Below are 16,620 nucleotides of genomic sequence, written 5' to 3'. Positions count from 1 at the left end.
ACTGTGACCAACCCCCAGACCAGTATGTTGTTGTGGTATTGTTGTACTGTGACCAACCCCCAGACCAGTATGTTGTTGTGGTATTGTTGTACTGTGACCAACCCCCAGACCAGTATGTTGTTGTGGTATTGTTGTACTGTGACCAACACCCAGTATGTTGTTGTGGTATTGTTGTACTGTGACCAACCCCCAGACCAGTATGTTGTTGTGGTATTGTTGTACTGTGACCAACCCCCAGACCAGGATGTTGTTGTGGTATTGTTGTACTGTGACCAACCCTCAGACCAGTATGTTGTTGTGGTATTGTTGTACTGTGACCAACCCCCAGACCAGTATGTTGTTGTGGTATTGTTGTACTGTGACCAACCCCCAGACCAGTATGTTGTTGTGGTATTGTTGTACTGTGACCAACCCCCAGACCAGTATGTTGTTGTGGTATTGTTGTACTGTGACCAACCCCCAGACCAGTATGTTGTTGTGGTATTGTTGTACTGTGACCAACCCCCAGTATGTTGTTGTGGTATTGTTGTACTGTGACCAACCCCCAGACCAGTATGTTGTTGTGGTATTGTTGTACTGTGACCAACCCCCAGACCAGTATATTGTTGTGGTATTGTTGTACTGTGACCAACCCCCAGTATGTTGTTGTGGTATTGTTGTACTGTGACCAACCCCCAGACCAGTATGTTGTTGTGGTATTGTTGTACTGTGACCAACCCCCAGACCAGTATGTTGTTGTGGTATTGTTGTACTGTGACCAACCCCCAGACCAGTATGTTGTTGTGGTATTGTTGTACTGTGACCAGCCCCCAGACCAGTATGTTGTTGTGGTATTGTTGTACTGTGACCAACCCCCAGACCAGGATGTTGTTGTGGTATTGTTGTACTGTGACCAACCCCCAGACCAGTATGTTGTTGTGGTATTGTTGTACTGTGACCAACCCCCAGACCAGTATGTTGTTGTGGTATTGTTGTACTGTGACCAACCCCCAGACCAGTATGTTGTTGTGGTATTGTTGTACTGTGACCAACCCCCAGACCAGGATGTTGTTGTGGTATTGTTGTACTGTGACCAACCCCCAGACCAGTATGTTGTTGTGGTATTGTTGTACTGTGACCAACCCCCAGACCAGTATGTTGTTGTGGTATTGTTGTACTGTGACCAACCCCCAGACCAGTATGTTGTTGTGGTATTGTTGTACTGTGACCAACCCCCAGACCAGTATGTTGTTGTGGTATTGTTGTACTGTGACCAACCCCCAGACCAGTATGTTGTTGTGGTATTGTTGTACTGTGACCAACCCCCAGTATGTTGTTGTGGTATTGTTGTACTGTGACCAACCCCCAGACCAGTATGTTGTTGTGGTATTGTTGTACTGTGACCAACCCCCAGACCAGTATGTTGTTGTGGTATTGTTGTACTGTGACCAACCCCCAGACCAGTATGTTGTTGTGGTATTGTTGTACTGTGACCAACCCCCAGACCAGTATGTTGTTGTGGTATTGTTGTACTGTGACCAACCCCCAGACCAGTATGTTGTTGTGGTATTGTTGTACTGTGACCAACCCCCAGACCATTATGTTGTTGTGGTATTGTTGTACTGTGACCAACCCCCAGACCATTATGTTGTTGTGGTATTGTTGTACTGTGACCAACCCCCAGACCAGTATGTTGTTGTGGTATTGTTGTACTGTGACCAACCCCCAGACCAGTATGTTGTTGTGGTATTGTTGTACTGTGACCAACCCCCAGACCAGTATGTTGTTGTGGTATTGTTGTACTGTGACCAACCCCCAGACCAGTATGTTGTTGTGGTATTGTTGTACTGTGACCAACCCCCAGACCAGTATGTTGTTGTGGTATTGTTGTACTGTGACCAACCCCCAGACCAGTATGTTGTTGTGGTATTGTTGTACTGTGACCAACCCCCAGACCATTATGTTGTTGTGGTATTGTTGTACTGTGACCAACCCCCAGTATGTTGTTGTGGTATTGTTGTACTGTGACCAACCCCCAGACCAGTATGTTGTTGTGGTATTGTTGTACTGTGACCGACCCCCAGACCAGTATATTGTTGTGGTATTGTTGTACTGTGACCAACCCCCAGACCAGTATGTTGTTGTGGTATTGTTGTACTGTGACCAACCCCCAGACCAGTACGTTGTTGTGGTATTGTTGTACTGTGACCAACCCCCAGTATGTTGTTGTGGTATTGTTGTACTGTGACCAACCCCCAGACCAGTATGTTGTTGTGGTATTGTTGTACTGTGACCAACCCACAGACTAGTATGTTGTTGTGGTATTGTTGTACTGTGACCAACCCCCAGACCAGTATGTTGTTGTGGTATTGTTATACTGTGACCAACCCCCAGACCAGTATGTTGTTGTGGTATTGTTGTACTGTGACCAACCCCCAGACCAGTATGTTGTTGTGGTATTGTTGTACTGTGACCAACCCCCAGTATGTTGTTGTGGTATTGTTGTACTGTGACCAACCCCCAGTATGTTGTTGTGGTATTGTTGTACTGTGACCAACCCCCAGACCAGTATGTTGTTGTGGTATTGTTGTACTGTGACCAACCCCCAGACCAGTATGTTGTTGTGGTATTGTTGTACTGTGACCAACCCCCAGACCAGTATGTTGTTGTGGTATTGTTGTACTGTGACCAACCCCCAGACCAGTATGTTGTTGTGGTATTGTTGTACTGTCACCAACCCCCAGACCAGTATGTTGTTGTGGTATTGTTGTACTGTGACCAACCCCCAGACCAGTATGTTGTTGTGGTATTGTTGTACTGTTACCAACCCCCAGACCAGTATATTGTTGTGGTATTGTTGTACTGTGACCAACCCCCAGACCAGTATGTTGTTGTGGTATTGTTGTACTGTGACCAACCCCCAGACCAGTATGTTGTTGTGGTATTGTTGTACTGTGACCAACCCCCAGTATGTTGTTGTGGTATTGTTGTACTGTGACCAACCCCCAGACCAGTATGTTGTTGTGGTATTGTTGTACTGTGACCAACCCCCAGACCAGTATGTTGTTGTGGTATTGTTGTACTGTGACCAACCCCCAGTATGTTGTTGTGGTATTGTTGTACTGTGACCAACCCCCAGACCAGTATGTTGTTGTGGTATTGTTGTACTGTGACCAACCCCCAGACCAGTATGTTGTTGTGGTATTGTTGTACTGTGACCAAACCCCAGACCAGTATGTTGTTGTGGTATTGTTGTACTGTGACCAACCCCCAGACCAGTATGTTGTTGTGGTATTGTTGTACTGTGACCAACCCCCAGACCAGTATGTTGTTGTGGTATTGTTGTACTGTGACCAACCCCCAGTATGTTGTTGTGGTATTGTTGTACTGTGACCAACCCCCAGACCAGTATGTTGTTGTGGTATTGTTGTACTGTGACCAACCCCCAGACCAGTATGTTGTTGTGGTATTGTTGTACTGTGACCAACCCCCAGACCAGTATGTTGTTGTGGTATTGTTGTACTGTGACCAACCCTCAGACCAGTATGTTGTTGTGGTATTGTTGTACTGTGACCAACCCCCAGTATGTTGTTGTGGTATTGTTGTACTGTGACCAACCCCCAGACCAGTATGTTGTTGTGGTATTGTTGTACTGTTACCAACCCCCAGACCAGTATGTTGTTGTGGTATTGTTGTACTGTGACCAACCCCCAGTATGTTGTTGTGGTATTGTTGTACTGTGACCAACCCCCAGACCAGTATGTTGTTGTGGTATTGTTGTACTGTGACCAACCCCCAGACCAGTATGTTGTTGTGGTATTGTTGTACTGTGACCAACCCCCAGACCAGTATGTTGTTGTGGTATTGTTGTACTGTGACCAACCCTCAGACCAGTATGTTGTTGTGGTATTGTTGTACTGTGACCAACCCCCAGTATGTTGTTGTGGTATTGTTGTACTGTGACCAACCCCCAGACCAGTATGTTGTTGTGGTATTGTTGTACTGTGACCAACCCTCAGACCAGTATGTTGTTGTGGTATTGTTGTACTGTGACCAACCCCCAGTATGTTGTTGTGGTATTGTTGTACTGTGACCAACCCCCAGACCAGTACAGTGGGGCAAAAAAGTATTTAGTCAGCCACCAATTGTGCAAGTTATCCCACTTAAAAAGATGAGAGGCCTGTAACTTTCATCACAGGTACACTTCAACTATGACAGACAAAATGAGGGGAAAAAATCCAGAAAATCACATTGTAGGATTTTTTATGAATTTATTTGCAAATTATGGTGGAAAATAAGTATTTGGTCACCTATAAAAAAGCAAGATTTCTGGCTCTCACAGACCTGTAACTTCTTCTTTAAGAGGCTCCTCTGTCCTCCACTCGTTACCTGTATTAATGGCACCTGTTTGAACTTGTTATCAGTATAAAAGACACCTGTCCACAACCTCAAACAGTCACACTCCAAACTCCACTATGGCCAAGACCAAAGAGCTGTCAAAGGACACCAGAAACAAAATTGTAGACCTGCACCAGGCTGGGAAGACTGAATCTGCAATAGGTAAGCAGCTTGGTTTGAAGAAATCAACTGTGGGAGCAATTATTAGGAAATGGAAGACATACAAGACCACTGATAATCTCCCTCGATCTGGGGCTCCACGCAAGATCTCACCCCGTGGGGTCAAAATGATCACAAGAACGGTGAGCAAAAATCCCAGAACCACACGGGGGGACCTAGTGAATGACCTGCAGAGAGCTGGGACCAAAGTAACAAAGCCTACCATCAGTAACACACTACGCCGCCAGGGACTCAAATCCTGCAGTGCCAGACGTGTCCCCCTGCTTAAGCCAGTACATGTCCAGGCCCGTCTGAAGTTTGCTAGAGAGCATTTGGATGATCCAGAAGAAGATTGGGAGAATGTCATATGGTCAGATGAAACCAAAATAGAACTTTTTGGTAAAAACTCAACTCGTCGTGTTTGGAGGACAAAGAATGCTGAGTTGCATCCAAAGAACACCATACCTACTGTGAAGCATGGGGGTGGAAACATCATGCTTTGGGGCTGTTTTTCTGCAAAGGGACCAGGATGACTGATCCGTGTAAAGGAAAGAATGAATGGGGCCATGTATCGTGAGATTTTGAGTGAAAACCTCCTTCCATCAGCAAGGGCATTGAAGATGAAACGTGGCTGGGTCTTTCAGCATGACAATGATCCCAAACACACCGCCCGGGCAACGAAGGAGTGGCTTTGTAAGAAGCATTTCAAGGTCCTGGAGTGGCCTAGCCAGTCTCCAGATCTCAACCCCATAGAAAATCTTTGGAGGGAGTTGAAAGTCCGTGTTGCCCAGCAACAGCCCCAAAACATCACTGCTCTAGAGGAGATCTGCATGGAGGAATGGGCCAAAATACCAGCAACAGTGTGTGAAAACCTTGTGAAGACTTACAGAAAACGTTTGACCTCTGTCATTGCCAACAAAGGGTATATAACAAAGTATTGAGATAAACTTTTGTTATTGACCAAATACTTATTTTCCACCATAATTTGCAAATAAATTCATAAAAAATCCTACAATGTGATTTTCCGGATTTTTTTTCTCATTTTGTCTGTCATAGTTGAAGTGTACCTATGCTGAAAATTACAGGCCTCTCTCATCTTTTTAAGTGGGAGAACTTGCACAATTGGTGGCTGACTAAATACTTTTTTGCCCCACTGTATGTTGTTGTGGTATTGTTGTACTGTTACCAACCCCCAGACCAGTATGTTGTTGTGGTATTGTTGTACTGTGACCAACCCCCAGTATGTTGTTGTGGTATTGTTGTACTGTGACCAACCCCCAGTATGTTGTTGTGGTATTGTTGTACTGTGACCAACCCCCAGACCAGTATGTTGTTGTGGTATTGTTGTACTGTGACCAACCCCCAGACCAGTATGTTGTTGTGGTATTGTTGTACTGTGACCAACCCCCAGACCAGTATGTTATTTGACGTTTAGTTTTTCTGACCAGGTCAGTATATACAGTATCTCTCTCTGTCATATATCTGGTATGTTTATTTAAAGTATATTTATAGTATTTACAGTATATGTTCTTTAACTCGGTTACATTTAGTATTATTTTATATAAATATTTTTTTCCGGCCACATATGGAAAATACCAACACACTATTTTGTTATCATAGTCACTGTAATGGAATTATGTCACAAATGGGGAAATAATTCAGAATAAAAAGATTTGGAAGACTAATTGTCTCCCATTGTGAGTGTGTTTGGTATTTCTCAGGTCCATCAGCAGCATACTTACAATATCCATTATTATTATTATTATTATTATTGGTATTATTATTTGATTAAAACAAACTGAAACAAGACAGCAAAGTGCGTACATTTTAATATTAATATAAACTATCTAAGTACATGTGTAAAAACTAAGTAAACAATAAAGTACTACATATAGCAGGTAAGTAGAACATCGAACATCAACAACTGACAACATCAGTAGTCCATCAACGTCCATTACCATTAGCCAAGATGGCCGCCTTCTGTCTTCAAGCATTTCTCAGAGGAAGAAGAAAAGACGGGAAGTCTTGGTTACAGTCGGCAGGATGTCGACAGTAGTTCCTCATCCTTCTTTCCATAATCCCTACCTTTTACACGTGGCCTTGAAGATCTTAACCTCTCCCATGTCAGCCAGCAGGGTGGTGTTGAAGGTGTTCTTGAAGTCCTCAGTGAACACCAGGTTTGTCTCGAGGCGGACCTTGTTGGCCCAGATCAGAGTGGTTCCCGGACGACAGAAGTATCTCATGGTGAACAGCAGCTCCTCTAAGTCGCGGTGATACACCACGTCAGCCGCCAGCACGTAGTCATAGCGATACACGGATCTAGGGTAAGTGCGTTCCACCTCAGGACCCCAGGTTAGAGCTGTCACCTCAGGTGTATATTTAGAGCGCCCTCTGGTGTTTCGGAGCAAGTTGTATCTCAGATTACTAAGGACGTCTGGGAGGTCGGTGGCCGTCACCTGGGCACCTGGGGGACACGTTACATTAGGAGCTTTTTAAGAAGCAGAAGAACAAGAAAACTGACTACAAAACACATCTATCACCAGATACAGCAGCTGATAGGATTAGAGTCTAAAACTCAAAGGTAATCAGTAAGACTTACCCAGTAGACTGGCGACGATAGACACTAATCCTGTCCCTGATCCCAGTTCCAAAACCTGCTTTCCTTTCAGATCTATCACATCAGTATTGGTCTCCAGGTAGTTACATAGAGCCAACGCCTGCAGGGGAGCCAATACATTATATTACTATGTGTAGCCAATCACCACCTAGTGTTCCATCACATGTGTGTTGCAGGTAGGACCTTTTTAGAGGTCCACCACTAGGTGGCAGTAGTCCATTTGTCTGTTACCCTGTAGATGAGCATTCTGAACTGAAAGGCAAGAAGACACCTTACCTGTTGTTCCATGTGAGTGTTTGTTGCATTGATTTACCCTGCTGACTACTTCAAATGTAGCGATTTATCCTGCCGACCACTTCAAATGTAGGGATTTATCCTGCCGACCACTTCAAATGTAGGGATTTATCCTGCCGACCACTTCAAATGTAACGGTTTATCCTGCCGACCACTTCAAATGTAACGGTTTATCCTGCCGACTACTTCAAATGTAGCGATTTATCCTGCCGACTACTTCAAATGTAGCGATTTATCCTGCCGACCACTTCAAATGTAACGGTTTATCCTGCCGACCACTTCAAATGTAACGGTTTATCCTGCCGACTACTTCAAATGTAGCGATTTATCCTGCCGACAATGCCAAATGTAGTGATTTATCCTGCCGACAACGCCAAATGTAGTGATTTATCCTGCTGACTACTTCAAATGTAGTGATTTATCCTGCCGACAACGCCAAATGTAACGATTTATCCTGCCGACTACTTCAAATGTAGCGATTTATCCTGCCGACTACTTCAAATGTAGCGATTTATCCTGCCGACTAATCCAAATGTAGCGATTTATCCTGCCGACTACTTCAAATGTAGCGATTTATCCTGCCGACTACTTCAAATGTAGTGATTTATCCTGCCGACTACTTCAAATGTAGCGATTTATCCTGCCGACTACTTCAAATGTAGCGATTTATCCTGCCGACCACTTCAAATGTAGTGATTTATCCTGCCGACTACTTCAAATGTTGTGATTTATCCTGCCGACTACTTCAAATGTAGCGATTTATCCTGCCGACCACTTCAAATGTAGGGATTTATCCTGCCGACCACTTCAAATGTAGGGATTTATCCTGCCGACCACTTCAAATGTAACGGTTTATCCTGCCGACTACTTCAAATGTAGCGATTTATCCTGCCGACCACTTCAAATGTAGGGATTTATCCTGCCGACCACTTCAAATGTAACGGTTTATCCTGCCGACCACTTCAAATGTAACGGTTTATCCTGCCGACTACTTCAAATGTAGCGATTTATCCTGCCGACTACTTCAAATGTAGCGATTTATCCTGCCGACCACTTCAAATGTAACGGTTTATCCTGCCGACTACTTCAAATGTAGCGATTTATCCTGCCGACAATGCCAAATGTAGTGATTTATCCTGCCGACAAAGCCAAATGTAGTGATTTATCCTGCCGACAACGCCAAATGTAACGATTTATCCTGCCGACTACTTCAAATGTAGCGATTTATCCTGCCGACTACTTCAAATGTAGCGATTTATCCTGCCGACTACTTCAAATGTAGCGATTTATCCTGCCGACTACTCCAAATGTAGCGATTTATCCTGCCGACTACTTCAAATGTAGCGATTTATCCTGCCGACTACTTCAAATGTAGTGATTTATCCTGCCGACTACTTCAAATGTAGCGATTTATCCTGCCGACTACTTCAAATGTAGCGATTTATCCTGCCGACCACTTCAAATGTAGTGATTTATCCTGCCGACTACTTCAAATGTTGTGATTTATCCTGCCGACTACTTCAAATGTAGCGATTTATCCTGCCGACCACTTCAAATGTAGGGATTTATCCTGCCGACCACTTCAAATGTAGGGATTTATCCTGCCGACCACTTCAAATGTAACGGTTTATCCTGCCGACTACTTCAAATGTAGCGATTTATCCTGCCGACTACTTCAAATGTAGCGATTTATCCTGCCGACCACTTCAAATGTAACGGTTTATCCTGCCGACTACTTCAAATGTAGCGATTTATCCTGCCGACAATGCCAAATGTAGTGATTTATCCTGCCGACAAAGCCAAATGTAGTGATTTATCCTGCCGACAACGCCAAATGTAGTGATTTATCCTGCTGACTACTTCAAATGTAGTGATTTATCCTGCCGACAACGCCAAATGTAACGATTTATCCTGCCGACTACTTCAAATGTAGCGATTTATCCTGCCGACTACTTCAAATGTAGCGATTTATCCTGCCGACTACTCCAAATGTAGCGATTTATCCTGCCGACTACTTCAAATGTAGCGATTTATCCTGCCGACTACTTCAAATGTAGCGATTTATCCTGCCGACCACTTCAAATGTAGTGATTTATCCTGCCGACTACTTCAAATGTTGTGATTTATCCTGCCGACTACTTCAAATGTAGCGATTTATCCTGCCGACTACTTCAAATGTAGTGATTTATCCTGCCGACCACTTCAAATGTAGTGACTTATCCTGCCGACTACTTCAAATGTAGTGATTTATCCTGCCGACAACGCCAAATGTAGCGATTTATCCTGCCGACAACGCCAAATGTAGCGATTTATCCTGCCGACTACTTAAAATGTAGTGATTTATCCTGCCGACTACTTCAAATGTAGCGATTTATCCTGCCGACTACTTCAAATGTAGTGATTTATCCTGCCGACCACTTCAAATGTAGTGATTTATCCTGCCGACAACGCCAAATGTAAGGATTTATCCTGCCGACTACTTCAAATGTAGTGATTTATCCTGCCGACAACGCCAAATGTAGTGATTTATCCTGCCGACAACGCCAAATGTAAGGATTTATCCTGCCGACTACTTCAAATGTAGTGATTTATCCTGCCGACAACGCCAAATGTAGTGATTTATCCTGCCGACAACGCCAAATGTAGTGATTTATCCTGCCGACAACGCCAAATGTAGTGATTTATCCTGCCGACTACTTCAAATGTAGTGATTTATCCTGCCGATAACGCCAAATGTAGTGTAGAACTGTACTCACTGCTGGCCATATCACTCCGCCATGGGAGTCCATTGCCTCGACGATGTTGATTTTGTGCCCAGCATAGAAGTAGACCTCTCTGTCCAGGCGTATCCAGGGGACGTGGGTATTATCCAGCTGGGCTTCCTTGGTGTCCAACTCCTCTACACAGGAATGGAACAAACCACTCATTCACATTCTAATAGGGGATGGATCATACCATTGCTATTTCCTGGGTGTGTACTGACAATGGAAGACTTGTGTTCTTGAATGATTGAGTCTGAGTATCTAGGGATTTAAATAATGGTGTCAACAACTCACCGATAATGTCTTCGTCAGTCACTTCGGTGCTACAGCGGGAGTTAGTGTTTTCTGCTTCATCGTCATCATCCTCATATCCTTCATCACTATGTTCCAATGTTTGTTCCTCCCATGCTTGGCAACTGCCATCACCTGCATCAGCCTCCTCCTCCTCCTCCAAACTGTTGTCTTGTTCCTCTGACCTTTTGTCTGCCTTCACAACAAACTGCTCGACCCAGACTGGTCTCTCCTCCTGCTGGACATTTGAGTCCTGAGTGTCTGCCTCCTCTGCAAACTGCTCGACCCAGACTGGTCTCTCCTCCTGCTGGACATTTGAGTCCTGAGTGTCTGCCTCCTCTGCAAACTGCTCGACCCAGACTGGTCTCTCCTCCTGCTGGACATTTTGAGTCCTGAGTGTCTGCCTCCTCTGCAAACTGCTCGACCCAGACTGGTCTCTCCTCCTGCTGGACATTTGAGTCCTGAGTGTCTGCCTCCTCTGCAAACTGCTCGACCCAGACTGGTCTCTCCTCCTGCTGGACATTTGAGTCCTGAGTGTCTGCCTCCTCTGCAAAAGAAACATAAAGAAGACCACAAGTGAATCCATGAAGTGTAGCTGCTGCATGTGCAGTAGTTAATGTGGATCCTAATAAACTAAACTAATTCAACAACACAATGAGATCCCCTCCTGGCCTTTCAGAACTTATAATTAGTATATTTACAGTAGGTTGGATGCTCACCAAGACCCCCAAGCTCTGATTCGGAGGTAGAATGTGAGCCAGCAGAATTCTGCTGCTCTTCATCGTCTCTGCAATCCTGAGAGTCTTCCTGGTTTTCTCTGTCCTTGTTCTCCTCTTTCAGTCCTTTCTTCTGTGTCTCGTCTTCTTCCTCGTTCTCAGTTGTTTCATCTGCCTTAAACTCTTCCTCCTTTTCCTCTAAACCATTTTCCTCCTCCTGTAAACGCTCTGTGACATGTTCTTCCTCCTCCTCTTCCTGTTGTTTTCCTGGGACCAGCTCTGGTTCCTCCTCTGTTTCTCGACACGTGCCCATGAATATGTTTACTTCTCCAGTCTCAGCCAGCAGTGTGGTGTTGAAGGTGTTCTGGAAGTTCTCTGTGAAGCTCAGGTCTGTCTTGAGGCGGACCTTGTTGGCCCAGATCAGAGTGGTTCCTGAAGATCACATGAGAAATAAGCCTAATTTAATGCTTTCATGTGTTATATTGTGTTATCGACTGTGCGCTTGTTTATTCCATGTGTAACTCTGTGTTGTTGTTTGTGTCGCACTGCTTTGCTTTATCTTGGCCAGGTCGCAGTTGTTAATGAGAATTTGTTCTCAACTAGCCTACCTGGTTAAATAAAGGTGAAATAAAAAATGAATAAAATATTCTGGGATTTTTTAAACTGTTCAATCAATAAATCCACCAACCAACCAATCAACCAATCAATCAATCAATCAACCTGGACGGCAGAAGTATCTCATGGTGAACAGCAGCTCTTCCAGGTAGTCATGGTGATACACCACGTCAGCCGCCAGCACGTAGTCATAGCGATAGACGGATCTGGGGTAGGTGCGTTCCACGTCAGGACCCCAGGACAAAGCTGCAGCTTGGGGAGTGTACCTACAGCGCCCTCTTGTGTTACGGAGCAGGTTGGCTCTCAGGTTACCTATGATCTCTGGTAGGTCTGTAGCTGTGACCCAGGCACCTGGGGACAGGAAGCACTCTGTTAATCAACTAACAGACACACAGGTGGCCAGTACCAAATCAACCCCTAGCCTCTAGTCGTCTAGTGCCGAGGACACCATGCAGATCTGAAAAGGTTGGATAGGTGTAAGTGGTATAGAATGCCGGGACCTCCTCCACCTTGATAGCACCTCCTCCACCTTGCTAGGACCTCCTCCACCTTGACAGGACCTCCTCCACCTTGACAGGACCTCCTCCACCTTGATAGGACCTCCTCCACCTTGACAGGACCTCCTCCACCTTGACAGGCCCTCCTCCACCTTGCTAGGACCTCCTCCACCTTGCTAGGACCTCCTCCACCTTGGTAGGACCTCCTCCACCTTGCTAACCACCTTGGTAGGATCTCCTCCACCTTGGTAGGACCTCCTCCACCTTGCTAACCACCTTGGTAGGATCTCCTCCACCTTGACAGGACCTCCTCCACCTTGATAGGATCTCCTCCACCTTGATAGGACCTCCTCCACCTTGCTAGGACCTCCTCCACCTTGCTAGGACCTCCTCCACCTGGCTAGCCACCTTGCTAGGACCTCCTCCACCTGGCTAGCCACCTTGCTAGGACCTCCTCCACCTTGATAGGATCTCCTCCACCTTGATAGGACCTCCACCTTGCTAGGACCTCCTCCTCCCTGGCTAGCCACCTTGCTAGGACCTCCTCCACCTTGCTAACCACCTTGATAGGATCTCCTCCACCTTGATAGGACCTCCTCCACCTTGGTAGGACCTCCTCCACCTTGGTAGGACCTCCTCCACCTTGGTAGGATCTCCTCCACCTTGGTAGGACCTCCTCCACCTTGATAGGACCTCCTCCACCTTGCTAGGACTTCCTCCACCTTGCTAGGACCTCCTCCACCTTGGTAGGACCTCCTCCACCTTGATAGGATCTCCTCCACCTTGGTAGGACCTCCTCCACCTTGATAGGACCTCCTCCACCTTGATAGGATCTCCTCCACCTTGGTAGGACCTCCTCCACCTTGATAGGACCTCCTCCACCTAGCTAGGACCTCCTCCACCTTGCTAGGACCTCCTCCACCTGGCTAGGACCTCCTCCACCTGGCTAGCCACCTTGATAGGCTAGGTATAAATGTTTCCATATTACTTACACCTCTCCGATCTCCTCAGATGTACAATATGAGTGAATGTAATGTCCAGACTCACCTAGGAGTGTGGCTACAATAGACACTAGGCCAGGGCCTGCTCCTAGCTCCAGCACTGCCTTGTCCTCCAGGTTCAACTGCTCAACGTTGGTCTCTAGGTAGTGACACAGAGCCAACGCCTGAAGGCAACCATAGTTACTATAGAAAACATCATTATAGTTGGTAGAACCTCAACCATAGTTACTATAGAAACCATCATTATAGTTGGTAGAACCTCAACCATAGTTACTATAGAAACCATCTTTATAGTTGGTAGAACCTCAACCGTAGTTACTATAGAAACCATCATTATAGTTGTTAGAACTTCAACTGTAGTTACTATAGAAACCATCATTATAGTTGTTAGAACTTCTACCATAGTTACTATAGAAACCATCATTATAGTTGGTAGAACCTCAACCATAGTTACTATAGAAACCATCATTATAGTTGGTAGAACCTCAACCGTAGTTACTATAGAAACCATCATTATAGTTGTTAGAACTTCAACCATAGTTACTATAGAAACCATCATTATAGTTGGTAGAACCTCAACCATAGTTACTATAGAAACCATCATTATAGTTGGTAGAACCTCAACCATAGTTACTATAGAAACCATCATTATAGTTGGTAGAACCTCAACCATAGTTACTATAGAAACAATCATTATAGTTGGTAGAACCTCAACCATAGTTACTATAGAAACCATCATTATAGTTGTTAGAACTTCAACTATAGTTACTATAGAAACCATCATTATTAACTTCATTTTCATGCTAATGATACTGTTTTTTACTGTTGTGCCTCGTCTCTTACAAAAGCTTTCCAGAACTTGCAAACTGCTTTTTATACTGTTCAACATACCTTGTGTCAATTGAAGCTTATCCTCAATACTGACAAAACTAAACTAATGGTGTTTTCTAAAACAAGAAATAGACCTCTGAACCTTTCACCTATTACTACCTGTCAGGGCAAGGAGATTGAGGTTGTAACCTCATATAAATATCTTGGAATTTTAATTGATGACGGCCTCTCTTTTAAATTGCATATTCAACAACTTACAAAAACATTGAAGCTGAAATTGGGATTTTATTTCAGGAATAAGGCCTGTTTTTCTTTTGAAGCCAGAAGGAGGCTAGTATCAGCTACATTTATGCCTTTACTAGACTATGGGGATATTTTATATATGAATGCTTCCGCTCAGTGTTTGAGATCAATTGATACCCTTTACCATGGCACTTTGAGATTTATTTTAAACTGCAAAACCCTTACGCACCACTGCACTTTGTATACCAGGGTTGGCTGGCCTTCTCTAGTCACTCGTAGGCTCAGTCACTGGTATACTTTTATTCACAAAGCCATTTTGGGTTTACTACCTTTTTATTTTGGCATTTTTATTGTTCAGAAATGTGGTGGGTACTCTCTTCGTTCGCTGGACTTTATCCTGCTAACTGTTCCAAATGTCCCAACTGAATTTGGTAAAAGGTCTTTTATGTACTCTGCGCCATCGTCTTGGAACGACTTACAAAATACTTTTAAACTGGAAGAACTTGTCCCGATTTGGTATTTTTAAATCACTGATGAATGATCTTGAGACTGATTCCCTGACCTGTCAATGTTTTTAATTTGCTGTTTTTGATTTTGTTATACTCTTGTGAATTCTATGGTTTTTACTAGATTACTTGTAGTTTTTCATGTTGTTTGTCTGTAATTTTTGTAATGACTTGGTACTGCCTGTCTTGGCCAGGACGCTCTTGAAAAGGAGATTTTAAATCTCAATGAGCCCTTCCTGGTTAAATAAAGGTTAAATAAAAAAAAATAAAAAAATTATAGTTGTTAGAACTTCAACCATAGTTACTATAGAAACCATCATTGTAGTTGTTAGAACTTCAACTATAGTTACTATAGAAACCATCATTATAGTTGTTAGAACTTCAACCACAGTTACTATAGAAACCTTCATTATAGTTGTTAGAACTTCAACCATAGTTACTATAGAAACTATCATTATAGTTGTTAGAACTTCAACCATAGTTGCTATAGAAACCATCATTATAGTTGTTAGAATTTCAACCATAGTTACTATAGAAACCATCATTATAGTTGTTAGACCTTCAACCATAGTTACTATAGAAACCATCATTATAGTTGTTAGAACTTCAACCATAGTTACTATAGAAACCATCATTATAGTTGTTAGAACTTCAACCGTAGTTACTATAGAAACCATCATTATAGTTGTTAGAACTTCAACCATAGTTACTATAGAAACCATCATTATAGTTGTTAGAACTTCAACCATAGTTACTATAGAAACCATCATTATAGTTGTTAGAACTTCATAAATCATCATCACCATCCTCATCACCACCATCAATCATCATCCATCATATTAATTAGTCGTTATCCTACATCCATCTATGAATGACATGTTAAATAGTAGACTAACTCACCGCTGGCCAGATGACAGCACCGTAAGAGTCCAAGGCCTCCAAGATGCTGATCTCCTCTCCTACGTAGCAGAACACCTCTTTACCAAACGTGGAGTAGGTAGTGGGGGCCCAGGCCTGCTGCTTCTGCTGCTGCTGGGGTTCAGTCTCCTTGGCTTTGTCATCTGATTCCTCCTCACCGTCTAGCACTGTTGTCTCGCTATCATCTTTCTCATCTTCATCTTCCTCCTCCTCCTCCTTCTCTACTTTCATGAAAGCAGTGTCCTTCTCATCTTTGTGATTTGTGCCTAAAGGATCCATAAAAATCTGAGATATGATTATTTTACATCAACTGCATTGATGTTGAAATGACAAGTTAGCTACTAATGGTAGAGTCAGCTCTCTCTTCAGGCTCAGTCTCTCCCACACTTTGTAAACACAGCGTCCAACACTTGAGTTTTATCTCTCTCCCCTTCTCCCTAACTTCACCCCTCCCCGAACCATGTTTGGTAACAACATATTTTTCCCCGCTTACAGCCTGTCAAAGCTAAGTACTGTAATGAAATCCTTTCCCCCTTAGACAGCCTTCCACAGCCCTCTTATGAACTGCCTCACAGCGGAGTTGACGAGAGAGCAGAAACGGACACTTTTAAATCCTTTATCAAACCAAAAACCATCACCTACCTACTGCAGTTCTTGGATTTATTTGGTCAGTGGGTTTTTGGGGGTCAACCCTCCACTTTTCTGTCTTGGTTTTCCATCTCGTATGGATTAATTAAGTATTTTTCTCTTCTTCTTGTTGAAGATCGTTCTAACTGCATCTTAGGAAGTCTCA

At 43.9% G+C, this 16,620-nt stretch overlaps 2 protein-coding genes across 2 annotated transcripts; both read right to left on the bottom strand.

The window, feature by feature from the left end:
* Positions 1–6,373: 6,373 nt before the first annotated feature.
* On the bottom strand, positions 6,374–11,048 carry LOC139531391 (protein-lysine methyltransferase METTL21C-like). Its single transcript, XM_071327846.1, has 4 exons — positions 10,504–11,048; positions 10,204–10,346; positions 7,136–7,253; positions 6,374–7,000 (listed from the first exon to the last, which is right to left on the bottom strand). The coding sequence occupies exons 1-4, from the start codon at positions 11,021–11,023 to the stop codon at positions 6,618–6,620; spliced, it is 1,164 nt and encodes a 387-aa protein (XP_071183947.1). The 5' UTR covers positions 11,024–11,048; the 3' UTR covers positions 6,374–6,617.
* Positions 11,049–11,175: 127 nt separating this feature from the next.
* On the bottom strand, positions 11,176–16,197 carry LOC139533005 (protein-lysine methyltransferase METTL21C-like). The gene is made up of 4 exons (XM_071331153.1): positions 15,810–16,197; positions 13,376–13,493; positions 11,937–12,182; positions 11,176–11,648 (listed from the first exon to the last, which is right to left on the bottom strand). Exons 1-4 carry the CDS (start codon positions 16,104–16,106, stop codon positions 11,176–11,178), a joined length of 1,134 nt encoding a protein of 377 aa, XP_071187254.1. The 5' UTR covers positions 16,107–16,197.
* Positions 16,198–16,620: the final 423 nt, after the last annotated feature.

Source organism: Salvelinus alpinus, chromosome 10 (genome assembly GCF_045679555.1).
Source record: "Salvelinus alpinus chromosome 10, SLU_Salpinus.1, whole genome shotgun sequence".
In the NCBI taxonomy this organism is placed as follows: domain Eukaryota; kingdom Metazoa; phylum Chordata; class Actinopteri; order Salmoniformes; family Salmonidae; genus Salvelinus; species Salvelinus alpinus.
The sequence above is the reverse complement of the archived record's forward strand: the minus strand, read 5'-3'. Positions and strand labels throughout refer to the sequence as shown.